This window comes from Anser brachyrhynchus (genome assembly GCF_964034855.1).
Source record: "Anser brachyrhynchus genome assembly, chromosome: 6".
NCBI classification, from domain to species: Eukaryota; Metazoa; Chordata; class Aves; order Anseriformes; family Anatidae; genus Anser; species Anser brachyrhynchus.
Window position 1 is genome coordinate 19,529,587 of NC_137700.1, and position 23,919 is coordinate 19,553,505.

A 23,919-nucleotide genomic window follows, 5' to 3' on the forward strand; every position below is an offset into this window, starting at 1 on the left:
CAGCTGCACCTGGGGCCTCTACCCAAATGCTCTGCCCTAGGACACAGGACTGCTATTTAAGCTCAGCCCTGGGTTATATATATATATATATTTTTTTTTTTTAAAAAAGGTGATTTTCTTTAGTTTTCATGGACTCTGCCCCCATTCGCTTGGATTATGTCAAGCCTTATTTTCCTGTTGGGTCCCTAGAACTGTTTCTGATCTCTTTGTTGACTTCTTGGTCCATCTTCAGACATGTCTCATCATCTGACAGCAGTATTCCCTAGGACTCTTGGCTGGACCTGGTTGCTGTCACCAGACCTGTTCTGTTTTCCTTGCATGGGTGCAGTGGGGTAGGCAGTGGCCAGCATGGTTCCTGTCCCCCGCTTACATTATTGTGCTTGGCTTCCTCTTCCTCAGCGAGCAGGTGCTCTGCACGGATCTCTGGTACTGAGCGCAGACCTGACTTTTGCTAGAGGTGACAATGATGTGGAGCTAATTCCGGGTTCCTGCATTATATTCTTCAGTACTTCATTGCCCAGTTTTATTTGTTCTGCAGGTAAGTGCCAATTCCAACATTCATTTGGATAAACATGCAGGGATGGTAGTGCTGTGTTAGGCCAAAGGTCTACCAGCTGAAAACTACCTCTGGCAGTTGCTAGTAGCACATCCCTGGAAGAAGGCTGAAGTAGCATACAGGGCCATTTTCTTAAGATACTCTTACCTTCCAGTAATGCACAGCTGAAATAGCACTCTTCTATTAAGCAGATTTTGATTCAGTTTTCTCCCATGAATTTTTAAGAATATTTAACCTGTTAAGACTTTTAGCATCTACAGTGCTTTGTAGCAGTGAGTTCTATGGTTTAACCATACACTGCATGGAAGTAGCTATCATCTGATGTGTTTATTTGATAAATTGGCTTGAAATAGTGACCATTCTTCGTTAATACTTTGTGTTGTTTGTTTTTAAAATATACTATTTGGTGTTTAATCTAGCTGGCCATTCTTCCAGGGTGAAAGTCTTGGAGTGCTTAGTTGCTCCTTGTACTTCTGGCTGCTATTACCACCCTTGTACCTTCTTAGGTGGTGCCTGTCACTTTTCAAGCTGTGGGGACAAGAACTGTGTGTTATATTCAAGATCTTCGCAAATGATAGATTGGACTAAATGATGGAATGGTGGTATCTCCTGTGTCTCCTGTTCTGTTTTCTCCTCCTTTTGTAATGGCTCCTGACACTACTGAGCACACAGAAGAGTTTCACAGAACTGTCTGTCACAGTACCAGGGCCTCTGTTTTGAATGATACTAGCTAATTCAGAGGCTGTGATTTCTGCGTTTTCCCCATGTGCCTCGCTTTGCGTTTTAGTCAAATAATTTCATCCACCATTTTGTTGTCCAGCCAGTCGTTACTGCGAGTTCTTTCTACGAACTTTTACACTCTGCTTTTGTTTTCGTAGGCTGAGCATCTTAGCAGTGTCAGGAAAGATTGTCACCTTGTGCTAGTCACCTTCCAGGTTATTTGTTAGTGTTGAAAAAGACCACAGGTGTATGTCTGTGTTAATGAAAGCAACCAAAAGTTAATTCTAGTTTGTTTCTTAGCTTTTAGTGGAGTTCTTAATGGGGCAGTGATTGAACATGTTAGTGTTTGGTTGATTATATTACACTTTTTATTCCACAAGCCTTTTCCCTTGTGCTTGTTGCTTTCCTCCAGGTTATGTGTTTCTCCTTCTGTTTTATTCAAGCCCACACTTTCTAATGTGTTCCCATCTTGCCAGGAACCATGCTCTTAGCTTATGTGGGGTTTTATCATCAGCTTCCAATTTCCTTCTACTTCTGCTATGTGCAGCACTAGGAGAGCAATAGTTCTTCTCTAATCATGTATTCTTTCCTAATTAAAGTTTGTTACCTCTTCTTTTTGTTGGGCAGGTTACTAGAATGACAGAAGTCTTGATATCCTGCACTGCACAAAGTAATCTACCCAAACCCTCAGAGGGGATGGCTACACCCTGAATAGAGAGCTCCCATCTAGGGTTAAAATTAGCAGCCAGTGAAAGCGGATCAGGCAAATGCTTTAATTTCAGGTGTATGTGCTGCTGGGTTTGCTGCATTATATCTGAGATGTCTGTGAGCATGGCTAAGGTTCCCAGATCATATTCCTTTTTGGCTGCAGGGAAATGAAGAAGAGAGAAGAGGATGGAGGTACAAACTGGTGATGGGCACCCACGGGTTCTGAACTGATGCCAGGAGGAGATGGCAGGAACAATAAGCCGTGCAGGTCTGTGCTGCCTCTCCTTTCTCACGCGAATTAAAATAGGTAGCAAAACACTTGTGTTAAAACGCCCTTGCAGGAGTGGATGTGGGCAGAGAAGCCTCCCTGCAGACTTGCATTTGAATGGCTTGCTTCACATTTTAAGTATTTTCTAGTGCAACAGCCAGAGACTTAATAACGAAGCTTTTTTTTCAAAAAGTACTTCTGAGCTGTAGAGTCTCAGAGATCCCCTTCCACCATCAGTTTTCCAGTGTGACGAGACACTAGCGTTGGTGGCCTGCTTTGGGCCGTGCTGATGACTCGGGTAGGACGAGCGGGTCCAGCCTGGTTACTACCAGGCAGCTCCGGGAGGCAGCAACGGTGCCTGGGGGGGGTCCCAGCGGTTCTCTCTTGCGGGGGGACACATCTCAGCCCCGGAGCTGTGCGGGCTCAGTGCCTCCCGCTTCCCCGAGCCGGGCCAGCCGCGGGGGGGCGGCCGGGGGATCCGGCTCCAGCGGCGGGGATCCAGGGCGTGTTTTGCCGCCTGCCGGGAGGGCTGAGTGCGGCGAGCTCCCCGCCGAGCCGCCCCCTCCCCTCCCCTGCCCTCCCCGCTCCCTCCCGGAGGGTCCGGCCGGGGCCGCCGCCGCCCGCACGTTTCGCCGCCGGGGCTCCGCCAGCCGCGCTGGGCTCGTCGCGCCGCGGGGACCGGCAGCGAGGCGGGAGCCATGAACCCAGCCGCGCCGAGCCGGCGCCGAGCCAGGCCAGCGTCGCCCCTCGCCGGTAGCCGCGGGCTGGCCGCGCCGCAGCCCTGGTACGTACCGGGGGAGGGGGGAGTTGGGGGGGGGGGCTCTACTTCCTCACGCTTTTAATTTTTAACACCCCCCCACCCTCTTCTTCCTCTCTCCTCTTGCTCGGCCCGCTGAGGAGTTGGGTAGGGGGTGGCCCCGGAGTGGCGATGGGGCAGCCCGGGGGCTATTGAGCGCCGACAGAGCCAACGAGCCCACTCCTGCTGCCCCCCGCGGCCAGAGCCTGCCTGCAGAAAGCCACCGGGCCAGCGAAACCGTCTGCAGCTCCCCCCGGAGAGACACGGAGCCGTGCAAGGGACCCTGCCCGGCAGCCCCCCCCACTGCGGGCGGGGGCCGTGCAGCGCTGCCAGCAGCTGCCGCTCCGCGCTGGGCCCCAGGGGAGCGGCCCTGGGGCGAGTTCCCCCCTCCCCGGTCCCCCCCCGGCTTTGCAGGGGGGCGGCCCCTTTGTCTGCCCCCTGCAGCCCCGCGGGGACCGCCCGCCCCCGGGCGGGTCGCGGGGCCGGCGGGCCACGAGGAGCCGCCGCCTCCCCTAGCGCCAGGCCTGCCCCTTCCCTCCTTCCCTTCCCTTCTCCCCTTCCCTCTTTCCCTTCCCCCCCGGGTCCGCCCGCCTGCGCTCGCTGAAGGAGGCAAAGCCTGGCCCGGCCCAGGGGGGCCTCAGCCCCCCGGTGCCGCTGGGCAGCTGAGCCCGAGCCGGGCGGCCCCGCCGTACTCTTTAGGGAGCCCCGGGGCAGGGACGGGTGAGGGAATGGGATGGCATGGCTCGCTGCGAGGGATGGGTGAGGGAAAAGGACAGGGCAGCCTGCAGGGGGGCAGCACCGCTTCGTCTTGCCAAGGTACAGCTCAGTGTACCCCAGGAGCGTGTAGGATCTGCAGAAGGCACCAGGCACAGCAGCAGTTTGAGGAGTCGTGCCTGTCGTGTGCCCAGCTGATCCTGCACCCCAGAGAGACTTTAAAGAGCGACAGAATGCGACCAGCACAGACCTGACCAGAGAGCCTCTCTTCCAGAGGCATCAATGCTATAACAGCAAAGCTGAGCAACCGTGCACTTGCAGTGCTACATATCTCAAGTATGACCAAGCAGCCTTAAAGGGCAAAGGTGTCTCTTTAAATTTTACAGCCAGCGTAGAAACCTGTAAAAATAATTTAAAAATCTTCTGACTAGTAGTTTTTCCCACCTGTGCTCAGTACGCTTTTTAAGGCACTTTTATGGAGAGGCAGTGGGCTCTTCCATACAGTAATCACCTTGTTTTCATTAATGTCAGTCAACACAAATTAAGAGTAGGGATTGAATCCAGAAAACGTAGCATTTGTTCTGGGTCTGGGCAGGTAGCCGGGCTGGCCCTGGCTGTGAAGGAGAAGGCTGGGTTATGCCAGATGGGCTGGTTTACACAGGGCAGGTAATCAGGGAGGAATTCAAGATGAGACCGAGGAACTTTCTGATAGTTGTGATTTCTGTAGAACTGAATTCTTCATTGTGTAATAATTCAAAATCCCCACTGATAATGTTTTATTATGGCTGGTGCACTACCCGTGCTTGTTAAAGCCAGCCTAAGCATTTCCATCCTGCTTTCTGTTTTCAGTTACTTACATTTCAAAACACCTTTCAGGTTGAAATTTTCCAGGCTTAATCTTTGCCTGAAGGTTCTTCCCTCCACCTCCCCCTTCTTTTAATTGAGTTTGAGATAAGGTGATTCAGTTAGGGTGGTTGTTTTTTTTCTTAAGGTAAAATCTTCAGAGAATGGAGTCCAGCGCTGTCAAAAAGAAAATCATTGTTTAAAACAGAATAAATATAGAATTGGGAGGAAATATGATTAGTTTAGGGAGGGTTGTTTGCTTTTTTTATTCCAAAGTTCCAGGAGAATTGTGTTGGAAAAGGTTTTCATTTGGTAAGCCTTTAGAAATTACTTATCTTTTTGCTTTTTAGCATTTCTTCAAGTTAAGGTCAGTGTTTAGCTGTGCTTAACAGATGAAAGCAAATGCGTGTTGCTCCCTGGGTCGGAGGGGTGATGCTAGGGGTGATGCTTGCGCATGCGGTGTGAGCCTTCACAATGGGTTTTTGGTGCCAGTTGTTTGAGGTTTAATCGAGTTTTGTGGTTTAAGCATGTGTGGTTCCTTGCCTTTTTTCTTTTTTCCTTTTTTTTTAATTGTTCTAATAGAGCTTTCCCTAAGCTAGGAGGGCTTTTTTGTGGTGCCTTTGCTAGTTTCCTTCACTGTGCAGGCTCCAAAGTGTATGCTGAAGTCATGATGTTGCGTAATGCTGGGTCTTGACATCTCCTGCTGAATTCAGTGAGACTTAGAATGCAAGCCTTGGGGCAGTCCTTGGCTCCCTTCGCAGAGGGGGGAAGTGGGACCTGGTGGCAGTCCTGTTCTGCTCCAGGCTCAGAGGCAGGCTTCTGGGTCCAGGAGGGACAAACATCAGGGCGAAGGCCTTGCTGCTTGACCAGCTGCTGAGCATCAGCAGAAGGGTTATGCTCTCAAACTGAAGCAGCATCCTGCAGCGTCTGTCCCAGATTGTGGTTGTGCTACTGGGAAGCATTGTCTTAAGTCTAAGTTTAATATGGCTGGATAAAATACTCCAGTTTACCTCAGGAGTGGCGTGATCCTGGAAAGCAAGGTGGCGAACATCAATGTAGAAAAATAGCAAACAGTGCTGTTAGAAGGCCTGCGAGGCTGCAGCTCTGTCTGAACTGGTGGTTCTGCAGGAGAGGTCTGAGAGGCTGTGTGGTGGTGGGTGACAGGGGAGAGGCCTCTACAAGAGCCTGCGTACAATAATTCATGGTCCTGAGAAGGCAGGCGAGAAGTTTCATTTCTGTTTCTTAACCAAAACCAAATGGATGCTCAAGGATTAAGGAGGGGGGGGGGGGATGGATTTAAAGATAATTCCCTCCTCTTAACCCATTTCCCTTCTTTTCATATACAAAGTGTTGTACAGAGCAGTCAGGAGACGCAGAGAATGGAGCAAGATTGAAAAGCAGGTTGACTTTGGCGCAGCTGGGAGGAACATCCAGGTGATATGACAATTCTGAACGGGCTGAAAAAAGATTTTGTATCTAGCATGAGGGTCAGGTTTTCCACTTTCTGTCTTTTCTGGTGTGTCTTGCATCGTCCTTTAAAGCACTTGCAGCTGGAAGACGAGATGCTCCTCAATTCAAAATTGCAGATCAGAGATCGTGTGACATCCAAGTCAAATGGTGATCCTTATTGCTTGGGACCTGTTCATTATTGCTGAAGTGGCTTTTCTGAAAGCTTCTGGATCTTGTTTCTCCATCAGGCTGATTTCAAATGACTTTTAAAAAGACACCTAAACACTGAAACAAAATGCATTTAATTAGTTAATTATGGCTGTAGTGAAACCAGGCTTGACTATTCCTAGCTGTGTGATTTTTCCCATGCAGCTGTGTGTTGTTTTTTTTTTTAGGGGTCACTTGCTGTCTTTCATGATGTCATGAAAAGGCTGCCATCATTTTATGAAAACATATCTTTTAATTTTTTTCAGATTTCCACTTAGTTATGAAACGGAATCTTGATAAACACTACTTCTAAAAGGATTTTTTTTATATTAGTTTGTGTAAAGAAAATGAAAGTAAATAAGAGAAGCTTTTTTTTCTTTTCTTTTTTTTTTTTTTTTTTTTTTCCTGGAGGCATTCCAGCAATATGGGGTTAAATTCCCCCTAGTGCTTTGTAGACAAGATTCTCATTATAGCTGTTTGGAATTTTGACCCAGATGAGACTAGAAGGTTTAGCCTTGATTAGCTTTTTAGTGGTATTTGTTGAGGATTATAGCAGTCAGTGGGATTGCTCCAGATTTATTACTGTGAGCAAAACTTAAGCAACTGGCTTTACAACCAGCTTTCGGTTTTGCACATGAATTAAAGAGATAAGTCAGCTCAAGTAACAAGCAGCTTCAGGATGCACTGTTATTATCTAGGGCAGTTCCTTGCAAACCCTCCTGCACCTATTACCTGGTTCACTTTATAGGGACGCCTGTCCTTTCTCTCGGGGAGGGCATGGGAGGTCCCATCTGACGTGGCATTGAGAGGAGAGCGTTGAAGTAAGTTTGTTTCTCTCCAGGGTGGTGAAAAACTGACAAGTTCTCGTATTGACCCATGAGGTTTATATTTGATAATCCTTTTTAGTTGACATAGATATTTTGGAAATATTTCTTGCTTTGAAATGTGACTAGCGTGGTGTTGGTATTGGCTGTCCTTAAGAAGTGACGCCAGGCAATTTGCAACTGCTGCAGGCATCAACGTAGAGTCATTGCCAGCCCTTTAAAAGGAAAAGGGAGGGTAAAATATTCCTTAGTGCAACAGAAAACAAAACTTGAATGCTCAGCTTGTAGCGACCTAATATTTTGGTCCTAAATGTAGAAATGTAAACAAGAAAGTAAGAATGTAATTTGGTTTTATTAGAAACTTTCTTTTTAAAATGTCATTTTTCATCTAGCAGTTAAGATTATTGTGGCAGAGTAGTACTTATCAGTACTCTGGGGTTTCTTTAAGTGGAAGTGAGGATTTCGTGCTGACAGGCATTTCTCCCAGGAGCTTACAGTCACCTCAGAGGTCAGGTGCTCAGTCCCAGACAAATAAAACTGGAGTCCAGTATTAAAAGAAAAGGGAAAAAATAAGACCTTCAGAGATGTATTACTCAGATCTGTATATTTCCAGGGACAAAATCAAAACAAAATGGATACAGTTGCTGCTTGTTTCTGTATGTTCCCGTATTGTCATTTCTGAGCAAGACAATACTAACAGCCTTTCTCATCTTCTCTAACACAGTATTTAAATGCCAGGCAATTTTCTACAAATAACAGCATTCTTTCTTTACCAAGAAAAAGATCTTCAACCGCTCTGTGTTCAGAGCCTCTAATTTTGGCTCTGAAAAGCAGCAACACTTTGACATTGTTACTTTTCGATGTTCTTGCCAGACAGGTGGGTTTCTGTTAAAAACAAAAGCCAGAACCAAAATGTAACAGGATAGCCTTACTTCTTCAGTCTTGAAGCAACAGTGTTGAAATTTCTAGTTGCAGGTGAAAGCGTATCATCACATAAATACAATTTGAAAGAAAAATAAAGATTGACAAGGTAGTTATAAATGAAGCTTCTAATTGATGATTTTGGACATCATGCTTCCAAAACTTCCACAGCAGCAGTGGCAGCTGTTTATGTAGAGAAGTAGTATGACCAAAGTGTTAACACACATTTGGTATCTTCAGAAATCCAGTCTGTTTCCATTCCTGATTTGTTTTCTCATCATTCTGCTTCTGTTTCAGGGCTGATAAAGAGAAAAAGCTTCATTTCCTCTCTTCTGGTCCCCTCCTGATTCACACATTCCCATACTGTCTGGCCCTTGTTTGCTTTCTTTCTTTCTTGCTCTCCTGGCTATAGCCTCCGAAAGTAGCTCGCATTTCCTCTCCTACCACTGTTATGTAGCACCAGCCACTAATGGCTACAGATGCGCTGCCTGCTGCTTGTTTCCAGCTGGTTTTGCAGCCCTCCAGGCTATCCTTTGGAGCGAGGAGCCCTGTCTCATCAAACCACAAGAAAACTGGGAAGCTTTTTGCAGGCTGCTAACAACCAGTTTCGTAGACCTGTTGACATGCTGCTGATAGCCTCTTTGACACTGGGTTCATGGAGTGGCAAGTGATGGCCATGCTCCCCTTCCCCCATGCCTCTCCAGGAAAGGGTAAGGGGAGGAAACCTCTCAAATTACCTTAATTTCAGCTTTGTATTTATTTTATTTCAGTGTCTCACCCACCTGCTGTAGAGCACTTCTGCTGGAGCTGTTCAGGTCTTTGGCAACGGCCTTTGAAGCATTAGGTTTATGTTCTGTAGTACACGGGATCACTCAGCTTGCTGCTGCTGAATGGACAAGAACGGGGCTTCAAAGTGCTCTAAGCAAGCTGCTAGATAGAAAAGAGTTTGGGAAGGTTAGCAGTAGCCTTGGCAGGTATTGTGCTAACTGGGCAGCCTGCTCCCAGCCGAGGCAAAGCTGGAGATGAGCCTACTGCTGGCGTGCTGTTTGGGGGGCAGCCAGAGACGGTGGTCCTGCATAGAGGCCATGCACGTTGGCTGTGCTAGACGAGCCCCATGGTGGGCTGATGAGCTTATCTTGGCACACTGCAATGCTGCTGTGAGTTTTTTGCACCCTTTTATGCTTACATGAGGTCTGTTCTCACAGAGCCTGCTCTTTTACGTCCTGTGCCTTTCTGTGTGCCCTGCACCAGCCAAACCTGGGTGGTGTATTACAGTTACACATTAAGTAGGCTGGGCTGCACCAGCAGGGCTCTGCCTACGAGCCCTGCTGGTCACCTAGGAATGGTGACAAAGGGAAGGCACTCTCCTGCCTGAGACTAGAGTCTCTTGCTCTGGCTTTGCCTGCTCTCATTTTTAGGATGCTCTTGTCTACCAATCTGATCTATTTGAAGAGCTAAATAAAACTTCTAAAGCCTTCCACAGGTATTTTAAAATAGCATGTACTTAAAAACTGTGTACTTAAAAGAATTGCTTTAAAACTGTGAAAAACACAAACCACCTTGAAGAAAATTGCTCTGGAGCAAGAAGAGTTGGTTGTATCCTCTGAGATGGCTGGGTTGTATTTGGGGAGTTCAGGGGCTTTTGCATTGCAGTCATATTTGGGGGCAGAAGCTTAGGATAAACCTTGTGGTAGGTATTGCGTTGATGGCAAATATGGTAGTAGTCCTGCTGGCGAAGCAGAGGTGATGGCTTGCATAGTACATTTGGTATAGCTAGGCAGGACCCAGGCTTGCAGTGTAGTACGGTGTTCTGGTGTTTTATCCCAGGATATAACTCTGGGAAAGGAGATTCTTCCCTGGTCCAGTTCCTCCGTGAGCAGCACTACAAGCTAGATGTGTTTAGGGAGGTAGTTAATTCTCTGTTTTTACCTGGATTGTACCATGGTGGGCAGCCTGTTGGAGTGTGAAGGATGGCCTTGGGATGATGTATGAGTGTGCACATACACCACGTAAACTCAGCTTTGTTCCTTTGCCCCAAATGTCCTTAGGGTGGTAGTTTTATGCTCCACAGTGTATATGTGGATGTAAATTTTATTTCTTCTTTCCCAAAGGAAAGTGGCTAATAAACCATTAATAAGATTGAGAAAGCTCAATCCTTTTAAAAATGATATAAAATTGTAAATATGGGGTGTTGCATGATCACTTGAGTTTGGCTCACTTCTTCGTTGGTGTTCTAGGAGTTCAGGCAAGTTCTCCATTTTGCAGTATACTAATATTTTCAAAGCTTTTGTGTTGATTGAACTTCACACCCGATAACAATGTGTCTAGTTCTACCTCTGTATTTTTAAATGATTATTTTAGCATATGTGCTTCCTGTGTTAATTAGGCTTCTATTAATGTTATTTTATATCTTTTTCTATTTCAGAGTTGACTCTGTATCACTACAGAGAGCCGCAATGGGAGTGTGCAGTTTTCTATTGAAAAATTCTCTCAAGAGCTCATGATTTTTTTCCATCTCGCCTCTTAACATTTCTACTACTCCGCAGACATGGCTCACCACGCAAGGCCTTCCAGATTAGCCAAAAAGGAAGAGATAGGCAAAAGGAAAACTAACCAGGGCAAAAAGAAATCTAGCCAAGTGAGAAAGAAAACTGCAAAGACTTCCACAAAAGCTGTTAGTTCTGGAAAATGCAAGAAGCCAGCACAAGAAAAAGATGTTAAGAAAAAACAGCAAGAAAAGAAACCAATCATGAGCTCTTCAGGTAGACTTCTCAGGAGCAGTGTCACCAGAACCTTGTCTGGAACACCGTGGGTGAGTTTGGAGAAAGCTGACAATATCCTCTTTCATAACCAGGATGCTTTCAACTTCAATGGCTTTACAATGTCTCTTCGTAACCGATCATTCTCCCGTAGATTTTCCCAAGCTCCAATAATTGCAAAACCTAGGAAAGTTGCAGCACAAAAAAGGCTAGAAACAAAGGAAAAGCATGAACAAGAAGCCTTGGCAGTAGAAGAAGAAAAAAATGTAGAAGCGGGTGAAAAAGCGTTGGAACAGGATTCAGCACAAAACACAGTAGTTCCTCTGCCTGTAGAGGATGTTCCACACAGCGCAGACAAAGAGCCTGCTGCCACATGTGCCGGTCAAGAGGAGGTAGAAGTACCTGAAACAAGTGATGCTGTTCCAAGCAGTCAGGTAACTGATGGCGATACTGAAGTGTTAGAGGTGGGATCTCAGCATGAAGACCTGCCCTGTGAGCAGAAGCCCGCTGATCTCAATGCAGATAGTTCAGTTGAAGCGTTTGTTGAAGATGCTGCACTTGCGCTTCCATCTTCTGATTCCATAACTGCCTCTGAATCAAACTCGAAGGAGCATGTAGAGGTTCCCTTCGACCCGGTGCCTAACAGTCAAGAACCTGACTCCGGTTCTGTTGATACCTCAGACCTCAGTTCAGCAGCAGCTGAAGAGTCGGCCCCGCTTGCTGAACCGCACACTGAAACGGAGTCGGACCTGGTGCTAGCTAGTGAAGAACATGACTCGAGTTCTGCACCCATTGTTACCTCTGAGTTTAACTCACAAGAACATTTAGAAGATTCGAGCTTGCTTGCAGAGTCCTGCTTAAAGGCAGACTGGGATTTAGAATCAGAGAATAAAGACCTTGTTTCAAATTCCAACTCTTTATCTGCCACTGAATCAAATTCACTTTTATATCTTGAAGGTGTAAGCTCGCCTGCAGAATCCCCCATGAAACTAGTTGTGGATTTTGTACCCATTCACAATGAACTTGACTCAAATTCAGATTTGAGCTGTACCAGAGAGATTTCAGAATCTGACTCACAAATCATATTTACAGCATGTGAACCAGTTTCCGATACCTCTTTAAGCAATATTGAAGTGGAGGATATTGAACAACTTGTTAAATGTATTGATGCAGAGACATTAATTTTGAATTCAGGTTATGTCCCCGCTTTATCGTCAGATTTAGAAAAAAGCACAGTCGATAAAATCTCCAGTGAAAGCTCTGGACAATTCTCTGAAGGTTTTGTTTCAGAGTTGCCTTCAAGCACGGAAATCTCTGCTCTTGCCTCAGAAAAAGCCATAAATGCAGACTTGCCAGCTGACTCAAGACTGCAGCATAATGATTATTCATCACAGCTGGGAAGTGTTGGAATAAGCTTGAATTTGGTTCAGGACAACGTGAGCAACAGCACTGAAGCAGTTGAGGCCTCAGGGCCATCCTCTCGTACAAATGCAGCTGGTGATCAGCCTGTTCCTTATTCAACTCTGCTCCCTATGTTAGAGAAAAAGAAACGAAGGCGTTGTGGAGTCTGTGAGCCCTGTCTGCGGAAAACAAATTGTGAAGAATGCAGCTGTTGCAGGAAACGCAAAACCAGTCACCGGATATGTAAAAAGAGAAAATGTGAAGAACTGAAAAAGCCACCACCGCCGATCACACTACCTCTTGAGGTAAGCCCGAGGAGTCTCAAATTAAGTCCCCCTTTTGAGGCTTGAGATGCATCTTAAATTTCTGTGAAGGGAAATGCTGGTCACTGGACAGCTTTAGAGGACTTAGGGTTTCTGTTGGAGCTAGCAAGTTGCATTGTGACTTTCTCTTGGTATCTATAGAAGGGTAGATCAAAGCGAGCTAGGGTTATTCTTGTTCCTCCTGTGTAAATGCATAAAATCAGCAGTGAGCATGGTTTAGCTCTGTGTTCTAGAGGGGAGGGGGGAAATGATGTTAGTCTTAGGAGACTGTAAATTATTAGGGAAAGGGTGTGTGTTGCAAAATAGCTAAGGATAACAGGCAAAAGAGGGAAGGCTGTGTGTGCTCTTCAGTTGGAGTTAGAATAATTTGCTTGTAATGACTCAACACGTAGAAATAAATTCATAACCTTCAGGAGCAAATTGTAGCTGCATTTTCTCCTTTCACATCTCTCTGACTTTCTAATTGTCTATTCTTCTGTTTCTTTCATTTCATTTCTCCTGCCACTCTCCCTTTGTCTCTTGTACCATATCCCCCACAAATACTTGTTTTTCTTGTGTTTCTTACTCATTTTTCTGATCCATCAGCCTTTTATAACCCAGGTCATTACTTTTGGAACAAAGAGGAGGGGAAAAGACAGTCTGTATGCCCCTGTGATAACAGCACTGACCTTCTGAGAGATTTCAGTTCAAGATCAGGCTTTAAATCAGGTAAGTAGGGAGTTGAACATCGATTTCCCACATCCCAACTGAATTCCCTGACCTCTGTGCTGCAGAGCCAGCCTCGGTGTGCTGCTGGAAGTTGGTCTGCTTGGATAGTGGCTGAGCTGCAGAGGGGGAGATGCCGTCCCAGTAGTTAAGTCACTGGGACATTTGCCTTGGGATGTGGGAAACTCAGGTTCAAGTCTCTGCAGCAGCGTGCACTCTGAGCACAGCAGTTCACACTGGGGGGGAACGCACCTGCAAAACATTTCTCAACAGCAGCTTCATTAAAACAGCGTGTTCGTGCAGCAGGTAGAAATCCCCGTTTGCTGCGGAGATCTCAGGAGACCTCCTGTTTTCACCGCTCTGTCCTGTACTTGCCAGGTTTCGCAGACGTGTCTGCTCCATCTTCACAGGAGGCAAGGAGAAAGACAAGTCCCATAGCAGTGAGGGTATGGTATGTTCTCCTTCGAGGGAAGTGTATTTTAAATTAAAATGTTCAGGGAAGTAGGTTTAAACAGCTTGGCTTACAGTTGAGTCGAAATCCTTTTGTGTCTCAACTGTTTCCAAATACTCTTTTTAATAAAAGGGAAGGGACGATTAAAACGTGACTTTAAGATCTATAATAAAGCAATAAAGGTGACAGAGGCTGATCCTGACTTGTTACAGCAAGAGAGTAGCACCATGATGTCCTTCTGTATTTATTCTTTAGCCAGTGGGACTGAAGAAGCTCGTGGAAGAGCATTGGTGGAGATGAGGTAGAAAACAGTTTGAAAGCCGTGTTTTAAAAAGGAGTTTGGCAGGGTCAGTGAAAGGAAGCACTCCAGTTTTTCTGTCAACCTTTGTTTTCCAGGCTAAACATACATCTTTTCTTGTTGCTCAGCCTGACCTTCTCCTTGCAGATTAGCCTTGCCCCTTCACCCTTTCCTCTTTAGACGTTCCTTTTGCTTTCTTTGAGGAATTCCTTGTTTATATGCCTTTCTTTGGCAGCTTATTTCTTGTGTGCTTTTATTTTATTAAACTGGTTGTGTTTTGTACAATACATTTAGAGCTGCACCAGAGGCCTCCTTCATTTCTCGTTAAATTTTGTATGAAGTTTGAGTACTGCATGGAGGAAATGAAGTATTCCTGACATTTAAGAACATGTCGGGTATTTTCTCATAAAATTGTATTTGAATGAAACCTGGTGCCTTTTCGGATATTCCTAGAAGCAAGTCTGGTCTCTTGTATTCTGTAGAAACTCTGCTCTGAGAAAAGCATTTCCACAGCGTACCTATGTTACGAGAGCTCTTTAAAGATGTTGAGATACAGGGGGAGGTATCGGGGGAATGGGAAACAGTATCTCTGTTAGCAGCCATCCTTTAGATAAGATTTTCCCACACCGGAAGGGAATCCCACTGTGTTTTCCCAAACTGTGATAGGGTTGGGACCACAGCAATGGGGACTTCATGCCAGCGATGTGGTTTGAATAGAGGGCAGCTGGAGAAAAACAGCTGTAGGTCTCTGTCCATGGTATAGAAAGTGAACCTAATTAAGAGAAATTAGGCTGGCTTCAGTGCATTCATTCCTAGTTTGAGGAGCTGCGCGGCTCTGTCTGTCCTGGTGGTGGAATGTAAGCATTTTTTGGAGGTGATTCACTGGGAGGAGGGTGGAGGGGATGGATGTTCTCTGCACAATCACAGTTCAAACAGTGATGTTTTGCCTTAAAGGGAATCGTTTCTTTGCACTTTGACTCAACAGTGCCGAAGTCAGGGAAGTCGATGAGAGCTCTGTGTTAGGTGGCTCTAGGAGAGCTGGTGCAAGGCTTGGAAGTCTGTGCGTGGTGTTTAAAAAAAACACAAACACAAACAAAAGCACAAAATGCAGTGTGTTGTTTTTTTTCTTAAGGTCTTGGGTGGGTTTATGGATAGAGAGAGTCAGACCTGGCTTGTAGGATCCGTGAATGTAGTTTGAAATGCATAGTCCAACATACACGGCTGTGTGTGCGCAAGCATTCAACCCAAAGAGAGTATCGGTTGCATGTTTGGAGCTGGTATTGGTTATGTTACTGTTATTTTCATTAATTCACACATCATCCAGATAAAGATTTGAAAACTATATTGGACTTGAAAAATATCCCTTAAAAATAACATCCCCATAAACCCTCAGTGGTATGTTACCTCGCTGAAGGTAATGGGTTTTGCAGGGACGCGGCAAGGAGAAGGTCTGGAGAAATCATTGTGGGCTCCGCTCGCAGCGCCCGCACAGCAGTGCCGCTACAGGTAATGCTGCCCTTCAGGGACCCGGGCTGTGGTGGCCTGGCAGGGAGCTGGTGAAGAAGAATTCCTAAACCTTTACTGGTTCCTGAAGGAGCAGCCAGATGAGGAAAAGGTGTGAGCAAGCTTTGAAAGGCAGGGGAAAAAAGCTTGGCATTGCACATCCAGAGAGGGACGGCAGAATATTGCAGGAATGTTCCCCAGAGAAAAGAGCGTTTGGACAAGCCCAGCTGCCCGGCAGTGGGGAACTCGGGCATTTTCTCCTGTTTTTCTGAGACTGCAGTTTTCGGAGCTGACACAGGAGCTGCTGAAGGCTGTTTCTCAGCTGTTTGCTACTAAAAGCCCACCTCATTTGGGGAAGCAACCTGTCGGGCTGCTGTCATGTCATGGCACACGTCCAGGTTGCCCGGGTGCATTGCAGGGCAGGGCCTGGGGATCTCCAGAGCTGCGTGTGGGGCAGCGAGGTGATGATCCCTGCCTTATTTTTAGGTTCTCTGGGGAAAAGGGCTTTGCAGGGGCAGGCTGTGCAGATGTAACAGTGTCTCCAAAGCCTGCTTTCTGCAAGGCTTGCCCAGGTGCCCGTGTCCTAGGGCCTGGAGGGGTTGTGCTGTGTGTGTTTTGTTTTGGCGTGGACTCAGGTGGGTGTTAGAGGCGGGGGCTGTGGGGGCTCTGTGGGGTCTGGAGTCGAGGGGAAAGCGGTGAGCGGGAGCTCGCTGGCCTTCCCGAGGTGTCTCAAGACGTCTCATTTAATAGCTGTAATCCGAGGAGCGGGGAAATAGGACCCAACAATGAGGCCTGCTTGCTTGTGGCTTTTCTGACGTGCTGCCGAAACCCCAGGCGTATTTAAGGAGGATGCTGCAATTAGAGGTGGCGGGCAGCTTGCCAGCCTGCCCCTTTTTCTTGGTTTCGGATGGAAAATGCTGCTTTACCGGCGAGCTCTCCCAGCTCCTGGCTGTGTCGGCTCGAGTCGTTCTGGGGCGAGCTCCGTAGGGCTCCGGCCCGCCGTCCGGCAGCCCCCGTGCACGATTCCGCTTTATTTGTAGGGTTTTGGCAGCGGGCGGCAGCGGGGGGGCCGCCTGCGTGCGCCCCTTTGTCCCGCCCGCCCTCAGCCGCTGCCATTTCCCTGCCCACGCGCGCTCCCGCCCCGCGTGGGCTCCCCCCTCCCTCCCTCGTGCGTGCGGGTGCCCGCGGGCCGTGTCCTCGCCTGACCTCGCGAGCCCCTCGCGGAGCCACGCGGCCGCGCGGGTGGGCGCCGCTCCACCCCGTGTCCTCCCCCCCCCCCGACTCCGGCTCCGCGTCCCCCTCGCGGCTCCGGGCCGCGTCTTGCGGGCGGCCGCCGCGGCCCCGGCACAGGAGCCCCTTTGTTCGGGCAGCGCCGGGGGGGGGCGCTGCGGGGCGGCCGCCGCCTCCCCATTGGCTGGGCCGGGCGCGCGCGGCGGGAGCAGGGGGGAAAGGAGAAGGGGGGGTGCGCGCGCGCGCGGGGCCGCGCTCGCTCCCGCGCCGCCGGCCGGAGGGGAGGGCGGCGCTGCGGCAGGAAGCAAGATGGCCGCCGGGGGGGCGCCGCTGTGAGGAATGCGGGGCGGCGGCGGCCAGGCCGGCTCCAGGGGGCGGCGGGGCCTCTCCCCTCGGCCCGCGGCGGGGCCGCGTCGAGCCGCCGGCGGCCCTCCGGGGTGCCGCGGGGCGGGCGTGCGGGGTACTGGCGAGATGGTGCACTTCGGGAGGCAGAGCGGAGCCGGCTGCCTTTGTGACCGCAACTTACTGTGCGATTTGGTGTTTTTTTAGGTGCTAACTGAAAACAAAAGGCCTCAGAGGAGGAAGCAAAGAGTTTTTAAGGTAACCGACGATCGCTTTAATGTTTCTCCCCTAGGTTTAAGCAGCCTTTCCTTGTCACGCCGACCAGGAGGCCAAAGGGTTAACCCTGGGAAGCAGCGCTTTCCAGCTCTTCAGCAGATTAGCTAATTTTGAAGCCCAGAACATTTTCTTTTTTCTCCCTCTCTCCTCTCTCCCCCCTCCGCTTTCCAGCATGTTGTATACATAGCTGAGTCTTTCTGCAGGACGCTGCAGACTACAAAGTTTGCTTCCCATTGTATCCAACGTTCACTTTAATTTTCTCTTTTTCTACTTCATCTCCTTCCAAAGATAGCCATTGAACACGGGCTGGGTTTTTCAATATCCAGCTTTTACAGCATGTGAAATTGAATGTGAGAAGTCATTGTTCTAATATAAACCAAATTAATGAAACTGGAAATTTCATACCTCAATTACAGTAGTTTTGATTTCCTTTTTCTTTAAACTTTAGAACACCTCAAGTGAAACTGAAAATTCTGTAAGCTTAGAAGAACCTTCAGTTTCACGTGGTAACATTTCATCAAGATTTTTAAGATGGCTATCTTTTACGATAACAAAAGACTTGTTTTTCCAACTATATTGCTTCATATTTTATCCAATGTACAGTTTTACTACAGTTTTATGGCCAGTTTTTTAATTTTAAAAAGTAACAGGTAGCAAATTCATGTTGCCTTTTTCAGTTCATCTTTAGAGTATTTTGAATAGAAGTAAGTTCTGAATCCTGTTCTTTCAAACTAAAATGCTGAAGGATGGATGGTGCAACTGTAGAAAGAAGATAAAGTGAGAAAAATGTTATGTTGTTAAACTTATTTGTAGAACTGTTCTATTTATATGGAGTGCAGCTAAATGTGATTTTAACATAGTTTAGCATTGTTTCAGTACATAAAAATTTCAGAAGTTATGGGACGCGGTAGATGTGATAAGTGCTGAATGTCTGTAGCGTGATTTCATTTGAAATCATCCCAGTTCCTTAGCACCTTTGTCTTTGTTACATATTGCAGAAACTTACTGAAAGAAGTTGTAATTTTGTAAGACATGGTGAAGTTAAAAGTTAAGTAAGGAGCAAATAAGTTACTTGACTTGCAAATGTCTGGCCTCAAGTGCGTGTCTTCATAGGGGTGTAGTTGTGCAAACCACCTCCTTGCATGCTTAGCTATGTAATGCTAAGCAATAGTGCTTATAAAACGCTAACAAGTACTCCTCTTCTTCCATTAAATAGATTGATCTACTAAATTAGCGTGTTTCATTAAGGCATGGATATGCTTTTAATTGCCCATTTTAGCTGCTGCCACTTTTGTAGCATAAGGCAAGGTGCAGTTAAAACTTGAGCATTTGTTCATCGTACGCTTTGTGCGGTTACGTAGAGGGTGTGCAAAATAAGGACGTTTTGTAAGAGGGTCACTCAGTTTTGTGATGTGTAATTGGTGTGACATCTGTCAAATATGCGAAGTCTTTCTTGTCATAGGTAGCCGTGTTGTATCAGATGTCTGCATACGGGGGGGTTCATAGAGGGTCTTCAGATTTTTCTCTTGAGTTGGTTTTACCACTGTTTCTGATTTGATGGCAGAGCAGGTTGCTATGTAATATGATGCTGTCATTCCTCTCCTTTCCAAAAAGCCTTCCGCACAGTTTTTTCTTGGCTCTTAAATGGAAAAAGGCTTGTCTGTTTTTGTGTGTGTGCATGGTATCATATGTTAGTCATTGGGCTTGTGTTTATTTCTGCTTTGACTTTTCCTTTTGCTGAATTGATTCTGCGGTGTTTCCCCTTTGGTTTTAGGGACAGTTCTTTCCGTTTGCTAGTATTTTGTCTTTGTTTCATGGTGCTGAATTGGATTTGATGAGTTTGCTCACTTGTGTGCACCAAGTAAAGCATGGTACCCCTGAAGGCATCTCATGGAAGTGGTTGCCTTGGGGTTAGTGAGGTTTAGCTTTGTTTTTAGGGAGGCAGGTTGGTCAATTTAAATTAGGTTGCATCTCTGTCACCTGCAGCAAACTTCCAAAAAGCTACATAATTTATAGTCTTCTTTACAAGGGCATTTTAGAAATATGACACTCTGCTATATGACTCTCTAACCTGGCTTATTGGTGGGACTGCCTCGCCAAGTGGTATTGTATCTATTGGGTTACAACCTCAGCCTTTGTTTTAATGATCAGTAGTGGTTGAGGGATGCTAACCAGTGACACATGCAAAATTTTTAACAGGATTTATTAATTTTTCATTGTATTTTGCTTCTAAGAGGATTGCAAACTTTCTTAAAGGCTGTTTTATAGTACTCTGCTCCAGTGATACGCTGAGTTAGTATTTCTCCAATCATGCTAAGTCTTTATACATGTACATTGATTTATTCAGAGGGTTGGTGATCTTCCTAATTATACTTCTTAGGACCAAGGTCTTATGTATTGGGTGAAAACACACAATATTTTCCTGCTGAAAGAAATCAGATTGGACAGATGGAAACATTATGAACAAAAGTGACCCATTCTGTTACATTGTACCTCTCATTTCATATTTTTTCATTTTTCTGTGTTTGTGTTTTACTGCTCCTTTCTCATTATTTTAAGAGTCATTTAGGAAATTCCACTGTGCCATAACTACTGTGTTTGGTTCTCCATACTTATTTTGAAAGAACATCTGAAATACTCATCTCTTCTAATGAGCAAATGTTCCTTGAACAGTTGGTGTGAGTTTGTGGAAATAGATACTAAAGAAGGAATACTCTTGGTTTGTTTTTTTTTGAGATTATCGTTTGTTTTCCCCACTTAAGCAGGAAAATCTAGATAGAAGGGATTCATACTGAAAAATTAATTTTGCTGCATTTCAAAGGACATGTTATAAGCTCTGCTTCACTTAGTTATTAGCATTCTCCTTTTAGCCACTTAGCAGTGTTCTCACTCAATCTGGGCAGTGCAGTGCAGTGCACTTCTCCCCCTTAAAGGTGAGGAAACATTTTCAGCCACACACAAGTTTATAACCACAGCTCAGAAGAGCAGGACAGCTGAACTCGGCATCATACTGTCAGGGAGATCACACTGAGCAGTGACACTGGTAAGGAAACGTCCCACAAGGCAGGGTGCAGCTGTTGAAGAAGTGCACTCCATGGTCTTCCTGCTAGGTTCTGTGGAGCCAAGGCCGCTGTTTGGATGGCTGCAGATGTTTGCTGCATTCATGGAGTTGGGTTTTTTACATAATTTTTTTTTAAAAAAGAGCGACTGAAGAGAGAGATTCCCAATAATATATGCGGTGCTAAGTGAGCATTATAACTGCATGCACATTCTTTGTTCTCTGACCGATTCTGTTCGCATGTTTACACGCAAACACTGTCATGGTAATCCGTGCACCAGAAAAGTGTGAAAGATGTCTGCTAAGCTCTACAATCAGTTTGATTTAATCCAAGCCAGAAGCCAGAGATGACTCAGTATCTAGAACTTGATTTATTGCTAAACATTGTGTTGGGAACTAGTGGGAGTCTCATTTCCATCAAAGCTACAAATACAGACTTGAGCACTCTCTTAGTATTTCTCTACCGTGTGTAGAAAGCATGGTGTTTCTTAACAAAAACAGTGTTTAGAAATAAAGTCAGTATGGCAGATCTGCTGTTGTTATTCCTTTTCAAAATGCTGTTTGCTTTGCTGCTAAAATTAAAAATGCACTCTTTTAACCTTGTGTGTGTTAACAAGAGTTAACAGAAGCAACTAGAAGTGTGCAGGATAATGCTTCAAGTGAGCATGAATTTAACTGATTTTTAAACATCTATTGTAACTTAGAGTATATGGGTTTTGGTGCAAAATGTCTGCCAGAATATGTAGCTGGAAGTAATTCAACTTTGTTATTTTTCTTCATTTTTTAAAAGAAGATATCAACAAGTCAATGGATGGAATTGCAGTGCTGTGCAATTTTACAGAGGAAGAAGGCAGAATGGTGTAATAGGAGTTGGAAAGGACACTGTCCAGAAAGCACTGGTCTTGAGCTTTGTGTTTTTTAAAGGGACATTTTCACCTTGGAACATACTCATTTAGAAAATACCAATTAAAATTGTTTTGAGTACTGGTTGGAAGCGTGTGCCTACTTCCGTGCCTTTTGCTCCTCTTCGATAGGGAGAGTTTACTTTTGGCATAGGAGTGGCTTACACAAATTATCCAGCTTTTATTTTTAAAACTAAAATAACAAAGGAGTAACTTTGCAGTTAACTTACTTCAAAATTAAAAGCATTTACTTCAAAAATGTTCCTTTTTATTGAGGACCTTTTTGAAACTGAGTGTGTGTCCAAACTGGATTTTTTTTTCTCTTGTCAGGCTCGTGCACCTCACTTGAAGTGAGCAGGCATGATAACAGCTGTAATTCCGTACCGTACCTCCCTCTGTGCAGCCTTTCCAGCACTTCCACATGAGTAACTGTGTTTCCTTTGTACGCTGCCATTAAATTTCACCTGTATGTAGATGGGTTTTTTGAATGGAGTCTTAACAAAGAAGGCCTTTGTAAATTGGAGATTTCACTCCAGTAATTTTATCACTCTTAACTTTATTCAGCGCGTTTCGGGGGGAGTTGAAGCCTGTCCCTTGTGGACTTTTTCCTGTGGTGCTGATGGTGCTTAGTAGGGCGTGGAGGCATTGCTCTTCCCTTGCTCCTGTAGAGCTCCCCTGCTGTAGCGCCCCTTCCTCTCCCACCCGCCTCCTTATGAGGACCCCTGCGCTACTTGCCCAGCAGAACCAGCATCCTCCTCTTTGCACCCACAACCCAACCGAACCCGCAGAATGTCAGGGAAGAAAGGGACGCTTTTGAGAAAAGGGCGAGGAGGGAGGACCAGGGCTTTGTTTTAACTCACATGCTGCTGTGGTGGAGCAGTTGTGAGGATTGTGCTGCTCCTCTTCTTGCTCAGGGAGTGCTGGAGACAGAGGCAGGATGAAGCAGGGCCATGCTCAATCATGCTAGCAGTTACGGTGTTTTTTGTGGGGGTGGAGTTGCACATGCTTTGAATATCTAATACTGTAGATATTGCTTGTCACTATGTGTTTTAGTGCAGTGCTGGGCATTCCACTGTGTTGAATTTAGAGAAGAGCTTCTTGAAAAGGTAGCAGATGTCTGATCAAAAACCTTAAAAAATAATCAGTGAAGTAACATAGTTTGTGGGAAGGAAGGAAAACATGTCCATGTATTAATAAAGATCAAATGCACAGGTTTGTTCTTTAGATATTTCTAATGAAGTTTTAGCATTACAAAACACGTTCATATTCTAGGTATGTTTTCTTGATACTATTTGTATTTACTACTGAATTAAGAGCTTTACTGAACACTTGTACTTGCCGCGTGTAGTGTAGGCACTGAAATATTTGAGATAGTTTTGCAGACTGCAATAATCAGTTGTCAGTGTTTGCTATCTGATGCTTATACATTTGTAGATAATAATAGTATCTAGAAAATGCTGTGAAAAAGGGTGCTACTTGTTTAGAATCCTATACCATATTGCTAAGCAAGTTTGTTTATTGCTTTCAGTAACTGTTGTGGGAGGAAACCCAGTGAAAAGTCCTCAGCACACTTGAGTGGGACCAGATTTTCACTTGTGTGCTTCATCTCTCTGATGTTATGCTAAGTTTTTATATATGGCAATACAAATGCAAAAAAAAAAAAAAATCTTGCAGACACCACTGCAGCAGGCTTTTCCATGGGCATTGGTATAAGAGCCTTGCCTTTGTAGGGACCAAAGGCTTTAATTCCTACTACAATAAATTTGCAAATTAAATCTTATAATTACAAGGTTAAAAAGAATCCATGCATTCCAACAATGTTGTTTTTTTTTTTATATCAAATATATGAAACTTAACCAATATCAAGAAAAAAACAGAATCGCATAAATGGCCTAGCAGTCACCACTTTTCATTAACGTCTGTAAAATTATTGTATAGAACATGTTTGGCTGTCATCTTGTTGTCCTAACAGCTTTAACATTAAACCTTCAATACGGATTTTCCAGGTCTGACTTAAAATTGATTGGTTTGTGCCTTGACACTCAGTTGGGAATTCCTTTGCCAGTGTTTTGTTGGTGTTGTCCGTGTTGTATTATTTAATTGGTGCTCTTCAGTAAAATTTGGCTCTGTTTCAGTTTTGTAAAGTAAGCTTTTATTGAACTTGTGAATAAGAGGAAAAGTTTCCAAGTATTTAAAAACGTAGAGCATCTATTTTTGTAGCAGCTGATCTCTGCCTGAATTCTGTAACTCAAACACCATTGTTGTAGCATTGTTGCTCCAGAACGTTGCTGTTACTGCAGTATGTGAGTGAGCCTGGTACTCCTCTAAGGAGAACGTGGAAGTTGTGTGTGTAAATTCTGTTGTTAGCTTTATTTAAATTTGTGAGCGTGCTAGCTGGTAAAAGAGAAACATTGTTTGCCACTTCCAGCTTTTTTCTTCATGGGAATAAACAAGGCATAGATGCAGACTCCTGAATAGTGGCTTGTAGTTGGGTGGCCTGGCTGATCAGCATGACTATTTCTAGTTCTTCTATCTGAATTGCCTTTAGCTGGTCCTCTGACTTACCTGTCAGTGGCTTTTCCATTGGTAACGGGTGTTAGATATTCTTTCTAGTCTTGTGGCCTCTCGTCAGCTTTAAAACCAGGCTGGAATACTCCTACAATAC

At 45.5% G+C, this 23,919-nt stretch overlaps 1 protein-coding gene across 6 annotated transcripts in view; it reads left to right on the top strand.

Moving 5' to 3' along the window:
- Positions 1-311: 311 nt before the first annotated feature.
- The window catches only part of TET1 (tet methylcytosine dioxygenase 1), a 77,268-nt gene continuing 53,660 nt past the window's right edge, over positions 312-23,919 (top strand). For 3 of the 6 annotated variants that reach the window (XR_013952703.1, XM_080597438.1, XM_080597439.1), the window contains exons 1-3: positions 2,323-3,036; positions 10,432-12,471; positions 17,226-17,276. Coding sequence is in view for 5 of the 6 variants with exons in the window: in XM_080597438.1 (XP_080453564.1) it covers positions 10,555-12,471; positions 17,226-17,276 (1,968 nt within the window). In the remaining variant the exon portion in view is untranslated. Of the gene's footprint in view, positions 539-2,147; positions 2,253-2,322; positions 3,037-10,431; positions 12,472-17,225; positions 17,277-23,919 lie in introns of those variants that run through there. The other 3 variants (XM_080597436.1, XM_080597435.1, XM_080597437.1) reach the window with 3 other exon arrangements.